At 40.0% G+C, this 21,894-nt stretch overlaps 1 protein-coding gene across 3 annotated transcripts in view; it reads left to right on the top strand.

The window, feature by feature from the left end:
• The window catches only part of MME (membrane metalloendopeptidase), a 99,070-nt gene that overhangs the window by 16,343 nt on the left and 60,833 nt on the right, over nt 1–21,894 (top strand). For all 3 annotated transcript variants that reach the window (XR_009532653.1, XM_060100186.1, XM_060100187.1), the window contains exons 4-8: nt 16,898–17,059; nt 18,747–18,827; nt 18,914–19,009; nt 19,129–19,247; nt 21,196–21,261. Coding sequence is in view for 2 of the 3 variants with exons in the window: in XM_060100186.1 (XP_059956169.1) it covers nt 16,898–17,059; nt 18,747–18,827; nt 18,914–19,009; nt 19,129–19,247; nt 21,196–21,261 (524 nt within the window). In the remaining variant the exon portion in view is untranslated. The remainder of the gene's footprint in view (nt 1–16,897; nt 17,060–18,746; nt 18,828–18,913; nt 19,010–19,128; nt 19,248–21,195; nt 21,262–21,894) is intronic.

The following is a 21,894-nucleotide window of genomic DNA, read 5'->3' as shown; positions in this document are numbered from 1 at the left end:
ATGAATGTGGATGTGAGAGTGGGGGTGAGAAGGGTGTTTGAGTGCTGGCACAAGAGATAGGCAGAAACTGAATCTTGTAGTCTGCGGTAAAGTGTTTGAGTCTTCCTAATAGCAATGGGAAGTTACAGAAGGAAGGGTTTTCAGTGAAACATGACTTGATCAGAATTGTTGAGGAGGATCACTGACTGTACCTAAAGAACGACTCTGGGCAAGGAATTGGGCTACTGTGCACTTAATCTGGATGGGGCAAGGAATTGGGCTACTGCGCACTTAATCTGGATGAGAGCTAAGGGTTGCCTGGATTTGATGGTAACAGGGTGGAGAGAATAGATGGATTTGAGAAATATTTAGGAGGTAGAATTTTTAAGGCATAGTGTTTATGTAAATATGTGAGGTTGTGAAAAAGAAGTGAGTGAAATGTAACTCAAGTTTCTGGCTTGAGAAACTAGGTGGTAAGTGTTGCCAGTCACTGAGCCAGGGAACACGGAGGAAGAGCTGGTTGGATAATAGGCTGGGGCCCATGCAGCGAAAAGGTCCCTTTGAGGCAGTGTAGATTTGAGATACTGGTGAGTCTTCTGTATGGCGAAGTTCAGGAAAGTCAAGGTTGGAGATAAGGATTCAGGAGTCTTCAGCGTAGGGGAGAGGTGGTTGAGATTTCCCAGGAAGGAATGGAGATTTTTTAAAAGAAACTGAAGAGGAGGAGCCAGGGAGGTACAAGGAAAATCAGTAAAGTGTAAAATCACTGAAGCAAAAGTTAGAGGGTACGTTAAAAATCAGAGTCTGATCACTGGAGTTAAATGCAGCTGAGAGGTTGAGTAGGACAAGAAATGAAGGCAGAAAGGAAGAGGTTAAAGATTCCATTGAAGATGGGAAAGGTGATGGATCTTGTTCCTGGGGATGTAAGAGAGGATATATCCAGAGAAAAGATGGCAGGACCACTCTTAAACAGAGGAGGACCCCCTCTTCCTCTCTTACCAGGGGAAAAAGCAGCAATGATAGTGTGCATGCAAGTACGGTTAGAGGCTGAGAAGGATGGGAAGCCATGTGGCTCATCCAGTTACTTCAGTTTTCTCTGTGTAAGAGGAAGTAAGGGTATTGAAGGCTGGAAAGGGCCAGTGTATGGAGTGGAAGGGAAGACTAAGCAGGACCACGTAGAAAGGCTGTGCACAGAATTGATGGCCCTGTTGAAGCTGAAGACCATAATTTGAAATGGCATTAAACCAGGAAGTTATGGGGTTTTCCCAGCATCACAGGTAATATCTTCCACAGATATTTATTGAGTACTGTTCTAGTTGCTGCAGATGCAGAGGTGAACAACACAAAGTCCCTGCTCATAAGGAGCTTGCAATAAAAAAGTCAATCAATAAATCTGCAAAAAACAGTCTTAAATATCTTAGCCTAGAGTTGGAAGGGAAAAGGTAGGCAGCTGGGAAGATTCAGGGTAGGCTCCTGTGCAGGGGCGAGGAAATGAAATACTTTGCTGAGTTGATGGTTTAAATGATGACACCACAGGATGTAGGCTGGATAGAAAGTGAAAGAAAGGCAAAGGAAGAACAGAGTGAGCATGAAGTGAGAATTCTCAGTAAAGTAGCAGAGCAGGTGCAGAGGCAATAAAGAAATGAAAGAACTTCTAAGGATGGGAAGGCCAAAGTGTAGGTTACTCAAGTTGAAGATTTCAAAGGTAGAACTATTCTTGGTGATAACATTAGGACCATAAAAATGCAGGTACAGATATGGAATGGAGGTGAAGGTCATGAGAGTTTCTAAGGTTAAGAAATTCTTAAGCCAGAGAGTAGCAGAGATTGTCCACATAGTCCCTGATGTTACTTGGGAAGATGGTAGAACATTTGTGGAAGGGAAGACTGAGCGAGGTGTTGAGTCTTTCATAAACAAAGTTGAATGTCGAGGAAGTTAGTGGATGACAGAGATAAAGTAGATGAGGTGGGTGGGGATGGTCAGCTGGCAGAAGCCTAAATAAACACAGTGGAGAGGAATGATTTGGAGACTTCAGAGAGTGATAGAAGAAGAGTGGTTTTGTTTTTCAGTGTGCGGAGTGCTGAGGGAGAGAGAGCTTCCCTTTCTTTCATTCTCTAGAGGTAGGTTTGTAGGAGATACCCTTCTGAATGGAGGGAAATGTTTGCTGACAAGAGTCAGATTCTAGAATCATAGTATGTGCCACCCGATCTAGAAATTAGTCCACACGGGGTAGGGTTTTCGACTTCTTTGTTGTCATATGTGATAATATCACTCCAGTGAATCAACAGCAGCCAGTAATAGGTGACACTGGAGGGCTGCCTGTCTTGCATGTTGTGCGGGAACTCCGTTTGATGGAATTAGAATTACTCATGAATTCATTTTTATTTATTGTTTCACCAACCTAGATAAAAACTCAAAGTGAATCAGTGAGTTCTTTTCTCAAAACAAAATGTTTGTTTAAACATTTTTCAGAGGCACGATCTTCCTTCAAAATTAAAAGAAAAAAATGTCCAAACGGAATTATCACATTTCAGATACCACATGTTCTTTTTTTTTTGCGGTACGCGGGCCTCTCACTGTTGTGGCCTCTCCCTTTGCCGAGCACAGGCTCCGGACGCGCAGGCTCAGCGGCCATGACTCACGGGCCCAGCCGCCCCGCAGCATGTGGGTTCTTCCCTGACCGGGGCACGAACCCGTATCCCCTGCATCGGCAGGCGGACTCTCAACCACTGCGCCACCAGGGAAGCCCCACATGTTCTTTTAAAAAAACTTTTCAATCCAGAGAAGTCTGACAGTAGGTACCTTAGCTTGAAACTAATACAGAGGGGTTTGGTCCACAGCACAGACTAAAGGATTAGGAAGTCAAACTGAAATCAATTAGCAGGTAACCAGTAGCTAGCAGTGCATCTGTTTCTTTGTGCTTGATACTTAAAGCAAAAACAAGCAAGCCAACTATAAAATGGTGAAGATGGCTTAGGCCATATCTTTTAAGTAGTTCCCTTTGTTAATCAAGGCTTTCTTGAACTTCATAGAAATTCTTATTTAAAGAACTCCCAAATCATTAAAGATTTATAATAAGATATGCTTCAGGATCTAGTAGTTATTTAAAAATACTTCCAGAAAAGAAAGTTTTTGTAAAATCTAGGGGCTTAATTTTCTGGTATAATGAAATTAATTGAGTGAAATTAGGATGTTTCTGATACCTCTGCCAGTCTGAAGCCAAAATGAATTCATTACTCCTGAACACATGTATATAGCAATTAATGATTTCACTAACTTAGAAGCCAAGAAACAAAGTGTTAATAATTGTATTTGTTCAGAGAAATAATTTAATTATATTTAAGTGAATCAAATAAAAAAAAATATATGAAAAGTCATTAACTGAACAGAATATCTCTCAAAACCCTGTGTATATAGTATTCTGTAGCAAGGCAATGATAATGTGTTGAGAAGAAATGGCACAAGTGAAACCTTGAAAGTCCCCTTAAACTTGTATCCATGCAAATATGAATCTTTAAAAGAGAATATAAGTTAGCAGCTATAGATGCTATGAAACTTTACATAATGTATTTCAACAACTATGTAATAAAATTAAAACAAAGAAAAGAAGTGGGAGGATCTGCAAAGTTGACAAACTGGTTGAGTTCCATGAAGGCCCGTGTTGCAGGATCAGCCCCATTGCAGGCCCAGGCCCTTACTAAGAACAAGGTCAGCGACTCTGGTTCCATCTCCAGTCAGTCTCACGTCTGGTGAGCTGCCTCTGACCCCAGCTCTAGTGAGTGGGTTCCTACCTTGTCTCCTGGGACCTCACTGCTGGCTCATTCCCTAGCTATGGAAATTGAGTTTCTGCTTTTTCTTCCCCATCTTCTGGGACTGAAACCCAGCTTAGTTCTTAACCTCATTGCCTTTTGCCTGAAGAACTTTCTTGGATCACCACACTGTCTGCTGGGTACAGCTCCCTCATCACAGCTGCCTGCTGTTCCTTGTCCCTGTGTAGCTTCTCTCCATTGCTCTGAGCCAGGAACTTCCTCTGTTGCTGATTCCTTGTGGTCTATCTAAAATAGGATTCAGTCTCACTGGATCGGCTCAGACTACTTCTATCTGAGCCCAGTTTATGTACATGACACACATTTTATATGGAAGAAAAATGTTTCTTCATTTGCTGAAGAAGAAACAACTCACTAATGTTGTATGCCAACACAGAAAGCCAAGGATCCGGCTTTTCCCTCAACCATCAGCCAACCACACCTATTAATTTTAAAAACTTAAGGAGGGAGGAATCAGTTCTTTGTCTTGTTTTATTTAAATATAAGAAAATCTAACTAAGTGTTGAAAGTTCAAAATTTTTCAGATACTGCCTATCCAACTTTAAAAGAACAATAAAAGCCATTTTTATTTGAGTGTAGTAACAGGCAAAAGAAACCAGTATCAAAATATTTTAAGATCTGATAAAGTAAAAGTATGGCTTTTAAATAACAGGTGGTGATAATTTCCTAACAGAAGACTTAATTGAGAATGAAGGATTCTTTTGGAGTGTCTATTATGAACTAGTCATTGTGCAAGGTGTTGGAATTAGAATCGTTGCTGCGGGTAAAGGGTGTACCTATAATTATCATTGTTTATTTATCTGTGGATTACCTGGAAATATACTTTGAATTATTTCTTAGAAACTGCACATCTCATACTGATAATTTATTTCATGGTTGTTGGTCTAAGGCTCCATCTCTCACCTAGCCATACAGTCATACAAATGATGCCATGATGTATGAACCTTACAGAAGAGGTCGTCCGGCAGCTTAACATCTGCAGTCCATGAGAACTCTGTCTAGATTCATGGGGAGACCTTGTCCAAGCTAGGGCTCCTGAAAGCCTAAGTTGACTTGGCCAGGGCATGTGTTGAAGAGATGATTTGGAACTTTTTGACCAGCCATACAGATAGATTGAGGATGAAAGGGCCTGCTTCTATTAGATGCCCAAGATAAGGACTTCTAGGACAAGGCTTGCTGTTTCCTGCAAGCTCAGCAATAATAAATCTTTCTTCCCATGATCAGATCTCTTTCCTAAACTGGACAGGGTGACAAAGGCCAAGCCCCTAACTATTAGTTCCCACAGGTCTCTTTCCACCAATCAGAGACAGGTAGGGTTCCTCCTGGGATGCTGAGGCCCTGGGGATCTAGCTCTTCATTCTTTATCCATCCTGTACCCTTCCTTCTGAGAATGGCCTACCTTTCCACACTCACAGAGAGCTGCTCTACACTCCAGTCCTCTTTCGGTTGCCTCTTTTATCAAGGCTGTCACTCACCTTCTTTGCCTGGACCACAACTCTGTTCCTGACTCACATATCTGTTGAATGAATGAAGGAATGAAATGCCTTCCCTCTTCCATCTTTGCCTAGCTAACTGTTTTGCTCCCAGCACATCCTATATGCTTACCCATAACTCATGTCTCACTTGTAGTTAGCTGTGCAATGTCTAGTTTTGCCCCCTATAATAACTATTTCTATCTTACTTATCAGTCTGTTTCCAGCAGCTAGCAAGGTGCATGGCACATAATAAGTTGTCAATAAATATTGGTTGCATACATGAATATTTAATTTATTTTTTATATTTATTCTGTCAGGATCCTTATCTTGGTCACAAAACCAATGTTGTCTAGGCATGGTGTTTGTTAGGGCACCTGATACACAAATACAGCAGCAAAGAAGTGGTCTCATTCGGGCTTTGTCCCACATATGTAAATCAGATTTCTCAGTTCTGTTTCTCCCTCTCAAACTCTTTTCTGTCTGATCTATCTCCTTTGCTAGCAGTAAAGTCAATTACTCTCTTCCTTGGTGGTTTAATTTACCTAGTTAATTCTACCCTCCTAAGCTAGAACTGGGTCCACAAGGAAACAGTTTCTGTATGCATTTCTCTTTCCCACTATTTTCCTGTTTCAGGGAGATTTTTCAACTAATATCCTACTCAGGTAAGCATTTCCAGCTCCTTGCAACCAAAATCTCCACTAGTCTGGCCTTTCTTTTCCAATTCCAGTTCTCTCAGAGCTTCTTCCTTCTCAGTAACTCATCTCTGCTCTCCTTTAATGAGGCCCTGTGCTCACCTTCCCTTGAATGTCTCTATTTGGCTAAGTGCTGCAGGCGTTTGACCATCATCCTCGAAGGTTCCTCTATCCCAGGTTGCTTCACTCATAGTACGCTCATTCAGACTCCTGGTCAGCTCACACATACACGCATAATGAGCTTATTTATAGACACACGCTGCAAGTGACTCCTTACCTCTAAGTTACATAAAATAGGAGCTTTGCTTGTCAACTGAATACTACATAAGTTCAGGAATTGGAAATGAGAATAGAGCATAACAACCCTTCATTTCTAGATATAGTTACATTATAGGACTTCATATGCATCATGAAAGAAACAGTCTTGTGTCAGATGAAGCCCTGCAAATTCTGTGAGGGCAGGGATTATATCTGTTTATTCACCATGACATATATTCAGATCCCAATAGTGTCAGACATGTCGGGGTACTCAAAAATAGTTGTTGAAATGAAATGAAAACTTTCAGAGTCTTTTCATGGTCCACAAGGAAAAAAAATCTTTTTGGAGAAGACAAATGATTTAGCATAACCCTCTGGATCTTCTATAATAGAACAGAGATATGTATTCATTAAAAAAATATAAACATGTGGAGCCTAATACCACCTTGTGTCAACTAAATGCCTAGTTTGTTAATACATACTAAATTTCATAATGCCCACTGGAGAAGAGTTTTTTTGTTGTTGTTTTGTTTTGTTTGTGGTACGCGGGCCTCTCACTGCCGTGGCCTCTCCCGTTGCGGAGCACAGGCTCCGGACACGCAGGCTCAGCGGCCATGGCTCATGGGCCCAGCCGCTCCGCGGCATGTGGGATCTTCCCTGACCGGGGCACGAACCCGTGTCCCCTGCATCAGCAGGCGGACTCTCAACCACTGCGTCACCAAGGAAGCCCAAAGAGTTTTTTGGTTTTGTTTTTACAATTTTGACTTCACTTGAGGTAGCATTCTACAGCACCAGTGACCCAGCTAATCCTTTTGCTGTGATCTTTTTGTATCACGCCCTAACCAAAATTGATGCAAAGGCAGAATGTTTTGAGTTACTCTCAGTAATTACACATTACTGAAGTTGGACTGATCATTTCTGTTCAACAGCGTGATCCAAAATTGCAAAATGTTTAAATGGGAGAAACATGGGTATGTAATTTCATTGCTTCCTCTTCAGAAACATCCACCAGTGTCCAGGAAGCTTGGGATCTAACTGATGAGAGTTACTTAGGGAACAGTGTAGCCTTTTCATAACCTTCTATATCTTTCCTTAAAAAAGGAACATTATTATTCATTAACATTATAATCAACACACAGCCTTGATAACTTATTTTAAGTAATATATTGTATTTAAATTGCAGTATAATCTCTAATAGCTTTTTGCCAGTGAAGACTCTTTTTGGATTTAAAATGCAAATTGGACTTGAAAAAGAAAATTTATTTTTAGACTTACGGCACTTTAACTTAACTGTAACACAGTTTCAGGGCTTCCATTTGTTAACAGAATGTTTTTGGTTGTGAATTTTGGAGGAATCCCTACTGGAAAATTATTGAATGTCCTCTCTTGGCTGTGAGCCATTCATTTAAATGGGCTATGAGGTAAAGCTGAAGAATTTCACTAATTTGGGGAGAGCCAACTACGGATTATTACTGTAGGTCCATTAGACTTGAGATTTCTGTAATTATCTCAACAAGTTCTAAAAATCTAGGGTCAGACGAGGTGAAAAAGTTTATGTAGCTATGCTCATGTTATGGAGCAATAAAATCTTAATTGAGCATCAGAAAGACAGTGATTGCTACATAATTTAACTTGGATTCTCTCTCTCTGTGGAGCTTCCAAAATTTTTTTAATGCTATTTGGAGTTACAGAAGGATGATACTGCAGAAAAACATCAGTTTAAAATTAGACCTAGGCTCTATCTAAACTCATATTGGTGGCTTTGGGCATGTAACCACTCTATGCCTAGGTTTCCTTAAAACAGAGGTAACATGTCCTATTTATAGAGCAATGGGAAGACATTATAAAGAAGAAATATAATTAAAACCAGAGAAGCAGTTTAACATCATAGTTAAGAGCCTAGGCTTTGGCCACCAGACTGCTTGAGGATAAACTTCAGTTTTGCTACTTACCAACTGTGTGACTTTGGGTACAGATTCCTTAACATCAATTTCTATAGCTAGAAAGTGGGGACAAAAATATTGTTACCGTATACAGTTAAATGAGAAACAATGTCAAGGAATTTAGAAAATAGACTAGCGTGAAGTAAGCACTTGGTGCCTGACACAGGTCAAACATTGACTTGTTATTATTATTATGACATAAGCATCTTTGGCTGAACCCTAATGAAAATCCTATAGTTTACATTTTGCCTATAAATCTGACAGTGAGTTTATCTGTAAATCTGATAGCAACTGGATTCCAGGTTAACTATGTATAACTTGTGCCTGTGTGTATGTGGGTGTGAGTTTGCGTTTGTGCCTATGCATTCAAAGTAAATTGGTCACGTGTACATGTAATACAATTGTAAACTACTCCTCAAGCTAAAACACAAACAATAGGTCTCCTTTCCTGAGAATTGCAGCTCTACAGAAAAAATTCACTATCTTGGGACTTCCCTCAAATCTACTTATGTAAATACACAGATAATTTCTGGACAGTTATATAGAGATGACTTTTCTTGGTGCTGACCAATTGGACTAGTGCAAGACTTGACCTTGGCTTAGCTGGAACTTACCCAGTGGCTGACAGGGAGTGTTTGACTAGATGATTAACTAGCAGTCCTGATTACATCCAGCATCGGGTGTTCCCTCCCACTCTTCCCCCCAACCTTTCTTCAACCAAGGTATCACAAAAGCAATTTGAAACAGGGATTTCGTTTAAAAGGGAGGATTGGATTTTGCAAGAATCCAGAATGTTTGTAATGAAAACTGTTTGGTTTTATTAGTACTAGTTGGTGTGCTTGCTAATTTTCAGTCATTTTCTCTTTAGGAATGGTCCCCCAGATTCTAGTTTCCACATTGCTGCCTTCTGAATGGAGTCCTTTGTGACCCATTGTGATTACATTGCATTTTCCTTGTATTTTTTCAAAACGTTCTGACTCTGCCTTAATTTTGGTCAGGGGATGGTGGGAGGAGGGTGGCAGCAGGGGAATGAGGTCAGCAGTACTTTCAGAATGTTGTCAAAGGAGATTTTTAAATTGTCAAAAATTGCCTAGTAAGTCATATCAAGCTTGGTATCTATTAATAAAGCAAACATTTAGGATAGGAGTTTGGGTCAGAAATGAATGTCCTAAGGCATTTGCTCCTGGGTGCCCCAGCATTTCTCTGACCTCTTCTGGACACCTCCATAGCAGTCATAAGCCAGGCTGATGATTACAGTGATTTTTAAGATACCAAAATGAAAATGTTGTGTGAAAATGTTTTGGGAGCAAAAAACCAAGGGCATAGGCCGATTGGGAGAGAACAAGCTGAAAACAGTTTTGCTCATAAAGGCTTCCTTAAACCTTACTTATGCAGGGCTAGAACAATCAGTGAAGAAATTTTGCCACCAAGCCAGATATGTGGCATATATGTTATAAATAGATGCCTAGCCTATTTAAAATGTTCAACACCAAAATATATAGTGGCCAGGATGTTTTAAAAAATACAGTAGTAATTGAGAAAGAAGTGATTTGAAACCATTCCCACTTAATATTGTTGCTTGTTGTGCACATTTTCCTGGATATTTTTTAAAAGCCTCAAAGAAAAAATGAACAAAAGTGTAGTCAATCCTAATCATTTACAAATTTCCTATTTGCTAACTCACCTACTAGCTAAAATTTGTTTGTTACCCCCAAATGAATACTCATGGTGCTTTCGAGGTCATTTACAGACATACACAGATTGATGAAAGATTTCCATCACTCTGCACACATGTACCCAGCTGAGGTCCAACAAGAAGATTGTAAACAAGGGTCCTTCTCTCAGTCTGTTTAGTGCCATGTTTTTCACATATTCTGTGCTTTTTGTTAGTGATCTAACTGTTTAAAATGGCCCCCAAGCCTAGTGCTGAAGTGCTGTCTAGTGTTCCTAAGTGCAAGAAGGCTGTGATGTGCCTTACAGAGAAAAGACATGTGTTGAATAAGCGTCATTCAGGTATGAGTTGTAGTGCTACTGGCTGTGACTTCAATGTTAATGAGTCAATGATATATATTAAATCAGAAATTAAATAGAAACACACATAAAACAAGATTATGTATTGATCAGTTGATGAAAATACTGTGTGATCAGAGGCTCATAGGAACCTAACGCTATTTTCCAAAGGTCAATGATTCAGTATTTGTTAATTCAATGTTAGTGTTGACTTTAGAACAAAACCCCATCAAATAACGAGAATCAGCTCTATTCATAATTCCTGTTAGTTCATTCACATAGGAAAGCATCAGTGATCTACTAAGTAGGGATCCACGTTAAATAAAATTAAACCCACAATTAAGTGCCAGCAGAGAGCTTCATGCTATCCAGTTTATTCATTTGCTGCTTGTGGCAATCATATTTATTTGAGATCTTCATTATTTTACTGAGAGTTTCCCCAGGATTACTTGACACATGCAGAAATCTCTTTAAAACACACATGAACATTCACACACACAGCACCAGAAAAGTAGCCTCTATGGAACGTACATGTATAAACATAGAAATATTTCTTGTGTATAGTGCCTAAAATTCTATTTTCAGTTAGCAAGCTATTGATGCTTTTGGAAAGCATGGCATATAGATAAGAAAGGGGGATCATGTGACATTGGAAGCCATTGGCATTCAAAGACAGACCAAGGATTGCCCCTTCTTGAGGTAGACATGTAGCAGGTTTCCAGTGTATCTGGAATTCTGCCATGTCTAATCATGTCTGGCAATGAGTAGAGTGGTTGTGCCTCTGGTCTGTTGCCTGAGAGGGCCAGGAGCCTCCTAAGATAGAGAGAGGTCATCTCAGAGGAATAAAAAGTCAAGCTCAACAAAAATGTCCCTTGAATAAAGCCTTTCCCATCAGAGAAGTGATTCTGAATATAGTTCAGCTTTTGCTGTTGCAGTCTTCCCCCAAACCAGGCCCATTGGTCCTTGTGGTTCTTGGGAGAGGGAGGCGTGGACATAAAATCTAAGAGAGCTCTTCACCTGGAGGCACCATGAGCCCTCCTGGGAACTCCTCTAGGACAATGATGATAGAAGAGAGGCATTCTCCCTGTATCACACGGCTCCAACCCCAGAGGTTATGGATGAGGTCTGGGGCAGGAGGTCGTAGAGGTAAAGCCAGTATAGAGAGTGGAGACCTGAGGAGAGTGGACTTGTACAGGAGACACGTGTGGGCTCCCTGTTGTGCCAGGGACTCAGAAGGGACAATTGTACTTAGAAATATGGGTTGTCATGACATGGGCCCATTTGTACTTACAGACTGGAAAGGCAAGAAGAAATAGGCCTGATTCATCTAAGTATGGGACCGTCTTTACTTCCTGACATTAGATTCCCTTGTTTTCATTTTCCATGTTTGTCTCTTGTCTAATCTGATAGTTCTCCCCTGGATGGACATTAGAATCACTCAGGAAGCCTTAAAAAATGCCTGGACCACCTCAAAGATTCTGATTTAATTGATCAGGGATCTATCCTTGGCATCTGTATGTTTAAAGGCTTCTAAGGTGATTCACATGGTTAGTCAGGGTTGAAAAATACTGCTGTACAACATATCATGAGAATTTTCACCCTCCATCATCCATCCTGTTCTATCCAGAGGAAGGTTAGGCAAGAACCCTGCTACGTGTCCACCTCAAGAAGATGCACTTCGGGGTGTGCCTTTGAGTACGAAAGGCCTCCATGCCACTTTCCTGTCTGTTTGCCCCACTGTGAAGAATTCACCTGTTTTTTACCCTTTCTTCCCAGCCACTACAGACTCCAAATTCTGATGCTTTCTCCTTCCCTGGACTCAGCACTAGTTGCTGGTGATAAGGCTGACACTGAGGAGGGAGGGACACTGTGGCGACAGAAAGGCAGGGAGCAGACAAAGTAAAGAAGGGGGCATGGCAAGGGGAGAATAAAGGCTAATTGGGAAAGAGTGGAGGAGGAGAAAGCGATGGAGCATGCTCACTGCTTCTCACACACTCCCCCCTTATGTAGCCAAAGTGTGGAGGCGAGAGGGTGAGCTTGGAGCCACACACACCTAAGTGCAAGTCCTGGGTCTCCATCATTTACTAGCTGCTTGATCTTGGGGAAACTATTTATTCTTGTACAACAAAAAAGTGGGGGAGCTCAGGGATTCAAAACAAGTCTGCCTGATTTAAGCACTCCAAACATTTTCTCAGCTTATACAGCATGTCCTAATCCATACCCTCACAATAGACCCTGGTAATGAATACAGTAATTAATAACATCCCAGATGGTAGTTGAGCTTGTTTTTAAATTCCTATGATCAAATAAGTTGGGGAAATGTTACAAGAAGATTAGTTGGGAAAAAAATGGTGTGCCATTTATTATCAACATAGAACATTCAGAATTGTCATTCATAAGAAGTAAGCTCATTATTAATAGATAACTTTTCTTGTCTTTATGTGACTATTGAATTAAAAATAAACTTTTTTCTTATTACAAAAGCAACACATGTTCATCTAATACAAATTGGAAAATAAAGATAAACAAATAAAACAAAATTAAACACACTCATAATCCCTCCACCCGGATATAACTGCTGTAAAGGCCTTTTAGACTTTCTTTGCTTTTATACAGATTTTCAAAAATCGTAATATACACTTTCTTTCACTTTATAAACATCTGGTCAACAGCATTCCACATCAGTACATTGGCCTTTACTACATCATTTTTATGTCTGCTTACTAAGGTGAAATAATTCTATTTGTTTTTAAACCACATTTGTTTACTCAGATGTCAGAAACCCACAGATAAGGAAACATCTGAAGAGCCCAGGTGTGACTATGTGGAGAGGTTGAGTAATTCAAAGTGCAAAATATAAAAACAATTTTAACCAGTTTGACAGTGATGCGTCTGTTTCCTATGGCCCTTCTACCCATGAGTCTACGGCCGACTTCAAAGAAAAGTCAGCACAGAGGGGGTCCAGAGGATAAGGTGCAAAACGAGAATCAAACCCATGATAAGAGATTAAAGGAAGGTTGATCAAAGCCCCAGCATAAAAAAGTGCTAGCCCATGACTTGCCTTGGCCCATGGCCCCCAAATATTCATCAGAGCAGAGCTCTCTTTGAAGTGATTGGAAGCTCCTGTGCTCAGATGAGCTCTCTGGTCAAAGGGCCGTTTTAAAAGTGGCACAGAGAAGGGGTTGGCAGAGTTGCCTCTCCCTCTCTTGTCTTCACATCCCTCACAAATTGCTTGAATGCTGCTTCTTTGGTTTGTTGTCCAGATATAAGTAGTGTAACTGGGTATCAAGTGAGCAATTCAGCCTAAGAGGGGAAAGGATCATCTTTTTCCATTATGGGAGATGTGGGAAGGAGGGCTGCAAGAACGTGGCAGTGGATTTGCGCTCATGAGCATGGAACTGCAGCCACTGCTCGTCCTTTACAGGCAAGGCAGGTGGTACTTCCAGAGAGGCAGTGAGACTTGTTCATTACTCTCCCTGTTCATTCTGCTTGCTCGTTACTTGTTCGCTGCTCTCCCAAATAGGAGTTTTTGACTCTTTCTGGTGTTAGGACATAAACCACCCATTTCCTCAGAGAAGAGGAGAAAACAGAAGTGCTCCCAAAATGGCAGTTGCCTTTACAACATTCAGCTTACATTTTTTTTTTAAATTTTTTTTTGCGGTACGCGGGCCTCTCACTGTTGTGGCCTCTCCCATTGCAGAGCACAGGCTCTGGACGTGCAGGCTCAGTGGCCATGGCTCACGGGCCCAGCTGCTCTGCGGCATGTGGGATCTTCCCAGACTGGGGCATGAACCTGTGTCCCCTGCATCGGCAGGCGGACTCTCAACCACTGCACCACCAGGGAAGCCCTCAGCTTACATTTTTTAAAGTATGTTAAAAGACAAGAGTTATATAAAATTGCTAAAAATGTGTGCTTAGAATGTCTTTAGGTAGCAGTTCTTTCAGGCTCCAATTTTCTGGTTTTTCACTTTACACAATAATCTTCTGTTCTTCAGGGTCTTTATTTTTACCTCCCCTGTCATCAAATCTTCATTTCCTTCAAAGTGCAAGGGATTTGCATTTTCTCTCTACCTTTTTAAGGTCAATTTCTTAATCTTTACTTGAGGTTTCAAGTTAGAAATTTTACTGACAAGTCTTTACTGAGCACAACGTTAGGCCCTGAGAGAAAACTGGAAAATGTATCTCCTCCTTTACGGGAACCACAGTCCAGGTGAAGAGACAATGGATTTTCCAACAAACGAATATGATGTCAGCCGATATGGGCTTTGCAAGGACGGTCCTTCATGAAGAAGGAGAATTTGAACTGGGCCTTGAATATGCCTGAACTATGGTCAAAGTTACAGAAGCAGAGAACTGTAAGGTGTTTCGTAGCAGGAAATGAATACATTCATTAAATTGGGGCAGATGGCTCATGTTAGAAAGTAGTGAAAGAAGCTTCACTAGGTATATTAGGGTTAGAATGTGCTGTGACTCTGGATTTTATTATGAATGCAAGAGGATTATACTGAAAACTTTGGAGTGGAAAATGGCGTGCCGAAATGACAGGACAATGTGAATCTGACTCACACACAGGATGAATGGGGTGGGGAGAGACCTGGGGCCATAGTTTGGTTGAAAGGGCATGAATAGAGCCTGAGAGAGGAGGGCCCAAGAAAGAATAGAAACTGGGACCTCGAAGGATGGATGGACTCTGGAGGCTGTGAAATGAGAGCTGGTCTGACCTGCAGGAGCTGAGGAGGGGGGGCGTGTAGGAGGAGGGAAGAAGAGGGCTCACTGATGATTCAGTAATGTCATCACACATAAACTTAACTGCATGACTTTTACTGAAGTGCTAGGTGATGGGATTACAAAGAGGTTAAGTTCATCAACAGAATGGTTGCAAGACACAGTAGGTATTCACCTGAGAAATTCGAAGTAGCCTCATCTAAAGCCTCTTTTAAGACTGAGTGAGGCAGTGAGCTCTCAGGAGTTCAGAGAAAGAAAGTTTCCCTAAAGTTTAGAGTCATGGGAGCTTCAGGAAGAGATGGGACATACGATGAACCTTGAATAGTGGGTAGAATTTGGAAAGAATGGGAGGAGGAGTTAAAAGGGTGGGGTGTTGGGGAGAGAAACAAAGGCATGAGGTAGAGAAGCACAGGAGTGTTTGTGGCACGTGGAGTTAGCCCATCTGGCTGGAGCAGAGTTTGTATGAAAACTCAGAGAGGAAAAAAAAGAGAAGGTAGAGACTTTTGATTAGCCAAGTTAAAGAGTTTGTAATTTAACCTGGGCGACGTCAAGCCACTGACATTTTTGAGCAAGGGAGTGGCCAGAGCAAAAGGGTATTTGGTGAAGTTTAATCTGTGAAAGATTCACGACATATGTATAAAAGTAGGGAGATAATACTAGCAAGAGGAGTAGTTAGGTGACTTCTGGTCAAAAGGGATGAAGATGTAAAGTAGGTTAACACTGATCATCTAAAGAGTATAGAAAAGAGGCAAAAGAGTTACTGATGAGAACAAGAAATACAGAATTTTACTCGAGATTTCAAACATGGAAGGCTGTGATAACGATTGTGCTGTAGACCAAAGTATAAACATCCAGAGAGGACTGGTTTGGAGGCAGCCCAGAGAGTTTAGTCTTAAAGAGATGGAACCTGAGACTACAGCCAGGCAAACGTGTCCAGAAGCGGTTAGAAACAGGGGCTTGAGGCTCAGCTGAAAGACAGATTTACCATTCCAAGTTGGAAAAATCCACAGAGCTCAGCAATTCTTAAAAGTGTTTAATTAACTTATTTATTCAGAAAGTGAAGTATTTTCAGAAGCTCACTTGAGAATTTATACTCTCTTGATGCAGATGAATTCTCAATTGCTCTTTTGTTTTCCTTGCAAAACAGTTCAACTTGTATGAGAAAGAACGTGGGGAGGGCAGTGGAAGGGTTTCCTCACTATTCCAGGTGTAGAAGTAGTGGGCATTGAGCCTCCTGTACGTAATAGTCTTCTCTTCAGTGATAATACTTTATGAAAATTTTATACATCTTTCTATCAATTGCCACACCCACCACAGTCAGTGTTTTGCACACTGTAAATACTCAGTGCTGGTTGATTTGCACTTTCATCATAAATCTCAAAGATAAAATAGTGGACATAAGAAAAACTAACAAGCTTACAGCTAATCTTATAATGACAGACTCTACATAGACAAATGCAGAGCGGCTATCAAATTTGAATTGCAAAAATTTTGTAAGCGAAGTACAAGAAACAATAACTGAGCTTCAGATCTTTACTAAAAAGATAAAATCCATTAACAGTCCCACATGCCTTGTAGCCAGCCTCCTAGACATTCAAAGGTCACAGCACCTTGAAGAGCGGAGTCAACAACCGAAGTTATCAGAGTGAAGAGTGTGACTCCAGGCCCAGGACGGCTAAGGCAGACCTGCATTCATTTTTTCATCTGACATAGGAACTAGCAAGAACCTCAGTTATTTAAAGGAGGGGGTGAGATATAGGATAGGAGGACCCAGACCTCTCAAGAATAAAACCAACCAACTACAGTAAAGAAAGGAGGACTATACACAGATAATATTCGTCATTCTACCTGAATCCACAGTTACACAAGTAAAAACAAGAGCATCAATCTGGTTGACTAGATCATAAAGAAGCAATGTGTCTCTTTTTTCCCCTTCCAAACTTACAAAGATACACACTTCATTTTATCTCATCCTTTCTCTGGTCTTTCAGCCGCTCGACTGATCCAGAACATGGATGCCACTGCTGAGCCTTGTGCGGACTTTTTCAAATACGCCTGCGGAGGCTGGTTGAAACGCAACGTCATTCCTGAGACCAGCTCCCGTTACAGTAACTTTGACATTCTAAGGGATGAATTAGAAGTCATTTTGAAAGGTTAGTGGAGTTTGTGTCTATGCATCAAAGATTTCTCTCTTAATATATCCATTTCTTAAGATACAGCTCTTAGCGATTACAGGGAGGATCGCAAAAGACTAAAGTCAATCATCCCTCCCAGTTTTGTGGACCACCGCTGAGTCAGTCACTCTGAGGGTGGTAGACGCTGAAATGGATATATTGGCATCTCTTAGCATTCCTGCTTTCATTTGTAGGTACACACGATAAAGCTCTATTATCCCTGGAGATGGCATCTTTATGCCATTTTACAGAAGAAATTAAATTATTGCCAGTAAACACCACCTCCATATTCTTTCTACCCTGGCCCTGTGTTGAGGTCACTGTGAGATGTTACTGAGATTTGCCTTCCCAGAGTAGGTATATCTGTTCTAACCCAGTTAAGGCACTCTCCCTGGGAAGTTGAGAAAGCACTGTCTGGTCCTTTGCTATCCTCCATTCTCTGTTCTTCTCTTTTATTTATTTATTTTTTTTCACATCAAACAAGTATCATATTTATTTATGCATTCATTTATCAAACATTATTGAAAATTTACTAAGTTTAAGATATGATTTTATGTTCTGCACTTTTAAGGTATTAACTCATAATCTTAAAAGACACACTTAAGACATTATATTAGTCAGTAGACCAGATAATGATACTGGATCAGGATGGGAAGGATAGAAATGGTTAAAAAAAAATCCTACATTAAAGGAAAGAGTATTGGTTTAAACAAAATAGAAAATATACATAATATCCCCCATCAGTGAGGATTCCCAGCTTTGTCTTAACTTCCTTCCTAATTGTAATACTATTTTCTAGGTGACAATGGTGGACTAACTAATGTGTATTCTAGTTTAGTTTTGTTTACCATGCTTATTTAAAAGGAAGTGTACAAGCCAATAAAGATATATTTGTATCCTTTATTCAACTGATTTTGCCCTTTCCATTTTATTTCCACTTTACTTTGCCTGGTAATCTTGGTTAATGGGTGGAAACTTTGCCTTTATGAATCAAAAGCTATCTCAAGTATTGGGTTGTAGGTTTTTTGTTTATTTTTTTGCCATTTCTACCTATCCCACTCTGATCCAGCTACCGTCATCTAGTTTCCTGACCAACATAATTAATTCTTTATTTTTTAGCTTCTCAATTTATTATATACGTTTCTCTATTGAAAATCTGTTCTCCTCTTGTAGAAGTTACTTTGTAAAAAAAAAATTTTGCTATTTTCTAATATCCAAACAAGAAGAAAAGTACATTCATTTCATCTGGAGCATGAACAGTACAATCACACAAAGATAGTTATTTTCCAACCATCAAGAAGACTATCACATTAAATTCCAAATTCCTCTGTAGTATTTGTTTTCTTTTTAATCTCAATTTCAAAAAAAGTAACTTCTCTATGGTAGAGCAGTACACATCACTGTTCACACACACACACACACACAAAAAGCTAAGCTAGTCAAAAAGACGTTCATCTAAGCTGGGTAATGAAACTAACTCCCAGTGCTGCACCAGGAATAATGATCTGGTGTAAGGGGTTTGGTTTTTCCTATAGGGTTTTGGAATGGGAAGTGTGTGAACCTATGTACAAAAGTTTTTTTTTTTTACCAAACCTGCATTGAAAATGTTAATTGCAGCTGCAAATAAGCAATTATACTGATGTGTTTTATCAATACCCTATTTCAGATGTCCTTCAGGAACCCAAAACTGAAGATATAGTAGCAGTGCAGAAAGCAAAAACATTGTATAGATCTTGTATAAATGAATGTAAGTGCTCTGTAGTTTATTTTATTAGGAGTGTGCCAAAATATGCATAGTCTTCATAATATATTTATATTCATTATTTTCAAAAGCTGCTATTGATAGCAGAGGTGGAGCTCCTCTACTCAGACTGTTACCAGATATATATGATTGGCCAGTGGTGACAGAAAACTGGGAGCAAACATATGGTAAGGCAATTTTCCTTCTTTAAAAAAAAAATTATTTCCATATAAAATCTGCTATTATTATAGTATCATATTAATGCACTAAAGCATCTAATGATATACTTCACCTTTCATTGCTTTAGATTCTTCTTGGACAGCTGAGAAATCTATTGCACGGCTGAATTCTAAATATGGGAAGAAAATCATTATTAATTTTTTTGTTGGCACTGATGATAAAAACTCTATGAACCATGTAATTCATGTAAGTTTGTGTGGCCAACAGCCAAAGTTACTTTAAATTGCTGTAAAACTTCCACACACATTGTTGTTATTGATATTTAGAAATAATGCATACTCTCATTTGAATTGCATGAGCAAGGTGGTACTAAGTTCAAGGACAGATGCCTGGATTCTCAATTTTGAAAGTGTTTTCTTGATGCTGTGTTTTAGACATTCAACTCTCCTTCCTGCTACCTTTGTTTTAGATACCTCTCCCTTTATAAAAACAAATGATAAGAAAGGAAAGACTTCAGGTCTCTCCTGTTGAGAAAAAGCACCTGATTTCTCTGTATGTTCATGAAAGGAGCATGGTCTGGTTTACATAAGTAATACAGGTCAGAAATCAGAAATTCCTAATGGATTCCAAAAAGATCATGGAAATGGGATTTTTAACACAGTTTTGGTTCTTGCTAAAGAATGTTTGTACTTTTTTCTCAATTAAGGTAAACAGAATCCCATTCTTTTTAAATGGCTTTATTTGATTTTTTTAAAGTGTAAGCCATTCATTTAGGTTTACCTGGGACGAGATTGACTTAACGAGTATGTTCGGAATAGAGTGAAACATTTAGGGACTTTTATTTAGTCTCCTGTAAAAGAAACTAACCAAAAGTTGCAGGTCACAGAAGCCTAATCATGTCACTGTTGCAAAAATCTTTATAGTCATTTTTATTAAAATCATGAAAGAGATTGAACCCAACTCTTGGACCCCTTTCTCTCTTCCTACATTCTCTCCTTTGGCTCTCAAGTGCCAGTGTCCTGCACGATCACCACGAGGGGGTTTCCTAAGGAGGGTCAGGAGGTGGAAGACGGGGCAGGGATCTTCCCGTGGGGATGCCTCCTGGCTCTTTCCTTACCAGTCCTCTGGGTTCTGTTTCTTTTGTATTGGCCTGGCTCTTTACAGCTGCCAGGATTCTCACTCTCACCCCTAAATACTTTAGTTTACCTTATCCATCTTACCATGCGGCGCGTAAGAGGGACTCTCACAAAGCCGTGAGTATGTCCAGAAGTTTTTGCTAGGTATCCAAGGTGGGCTGGACACACTAGAACCGAGATGAGTTACCTCTTTCACACACTCAGCTGGCACCTGGGTCTGCTGGCTTCCTGAGCAGGACAGCTTTGGAGAGAACTGAGGAGGAATCTGCTCTATCCCCTTAGGGTAGAGGATCTCAAAAAAATCAAGATTTCCGCTAGCTTAGAATTTCTTGAGTTACCATAGAGGTTTTCCACCTTTTTTTTTTTTTCTGTCCCAATTAAGGGTGGGAGTAGAAGAGAATGTCCCTCAGGGGAACATATTGGAATCTCAGGAAGCCAAAGTGTCCTGTAAAAGTATAATGCTCCCTAGTCCTAGATTCTAACATGTACTTGTTCACCTCCCCCTTTATTATGCATTAAAAATCCTTCCCCGTGTGTTTTTTTTGGTTCAAGATTTCTTTGGTTTTTCTCAAATATCTGCAGTACAGACTTCCAGATTATCTAGCTACCCATCAGTTTAACACTTGGAAGCAGTAGTGTGGAAACCATTTCCTAACTATGTATTCACTCAGTATCTGCTTGTTACCCTTATAAAGAACAAGAACACTAGGATCTTTTTTTTTTTAAACATCTTTATTGGAGTATAATTGCTTCACAGTGGTGTGTTAGTTTCTGCTGTATAACAAAGTGAATCAGCTATACATATACATATATCCCCATATGCCCTCCCTCTTGCGTCTCCCTCCCTCCTACCCTTCCTATCCCACCCCTCTAGATGGTCACAAAGCACCGAGCTGATCTCCCTGTGCTATGCGGCTGCTTCCCACTAGCTATCGATTTAACATTTGCTAGAAGAACACTAGGATCTTGCTCATACATAGATAAGCATGCTTGTAATTTGTCCAACTGTTCTATATCAACTGAATACTTTATTTTCTTCTTCGCATATTTTTGTATAGATTGACCAGCCTCGACTTGGCCTGCCTTCCAGAGACTACTATGAATGCACTGGAATGTATAAAGAGGTAAAAACAAAAACAAAAATTCAACAAAATAAAATGAAACTACAGAATTTAAACTTAACCCTCTATGTCCCTCACTCAGGCAGATACTGAAAATCACACATAATAGTGAGCTTCCTTTGACTGAATGAATATTCTAAACTAAGAAACAAACTTCAAATTCCTTGTTCGTGTCTTGATCTTAGTACTTAAGTCACGTGACCCATTTTGAAAAGTCAATTTTAAATGTTTTATTTTCTCTATAAGTTTGATCATTTAAAAAATTAACAGGTTAATCATGGACTAAGTCAGTGTCAATGAAGACCAGGGAATGGTCCAGTATCAGACACATCATACTCTGCAGCACTCTTCTAGAGCCTTCTGATTTGACTTTCAGAGGACTACCCAGATAGGGGCATTGGGTTCAGACAAACCTTTGCAGTCACCTTCTGATTCTAACATTCATCATATCCCACAGAACTGCTTCGCTTTGCCTCACAGCCTTGCCTCCTTCAAACTGGTGTTGATGTGCTTTTGCTTCTTGATATAAAGGAACCATAGATGATAAACTTAGCAGTGTAATATATTATTAGGTATTTGGGGAAGGTGTTGGTTCCATAAATGTTTTCCTCATTATTTTGTAGCTCAGAAGTAAGT

This window comes from Mesoplodon densirostris, chromosome 5 (assembly GCF_025265405.1).
Source record: "Mesoplodon densirostris isolate mMesDen1 chromosome 5, mMesDen1 primary haplotype, whole genome shotgun sequence".
Lineage (NCBI taxonomy): Eukaryota > Metazoa > Chordata > Mammalia > Artiodactyla > Ziphiidae > Mesoplodon > Mesoplodon densirostris.
This window is presented reverse-complemented; position numbering and strand designations above follow the sequence as displayed.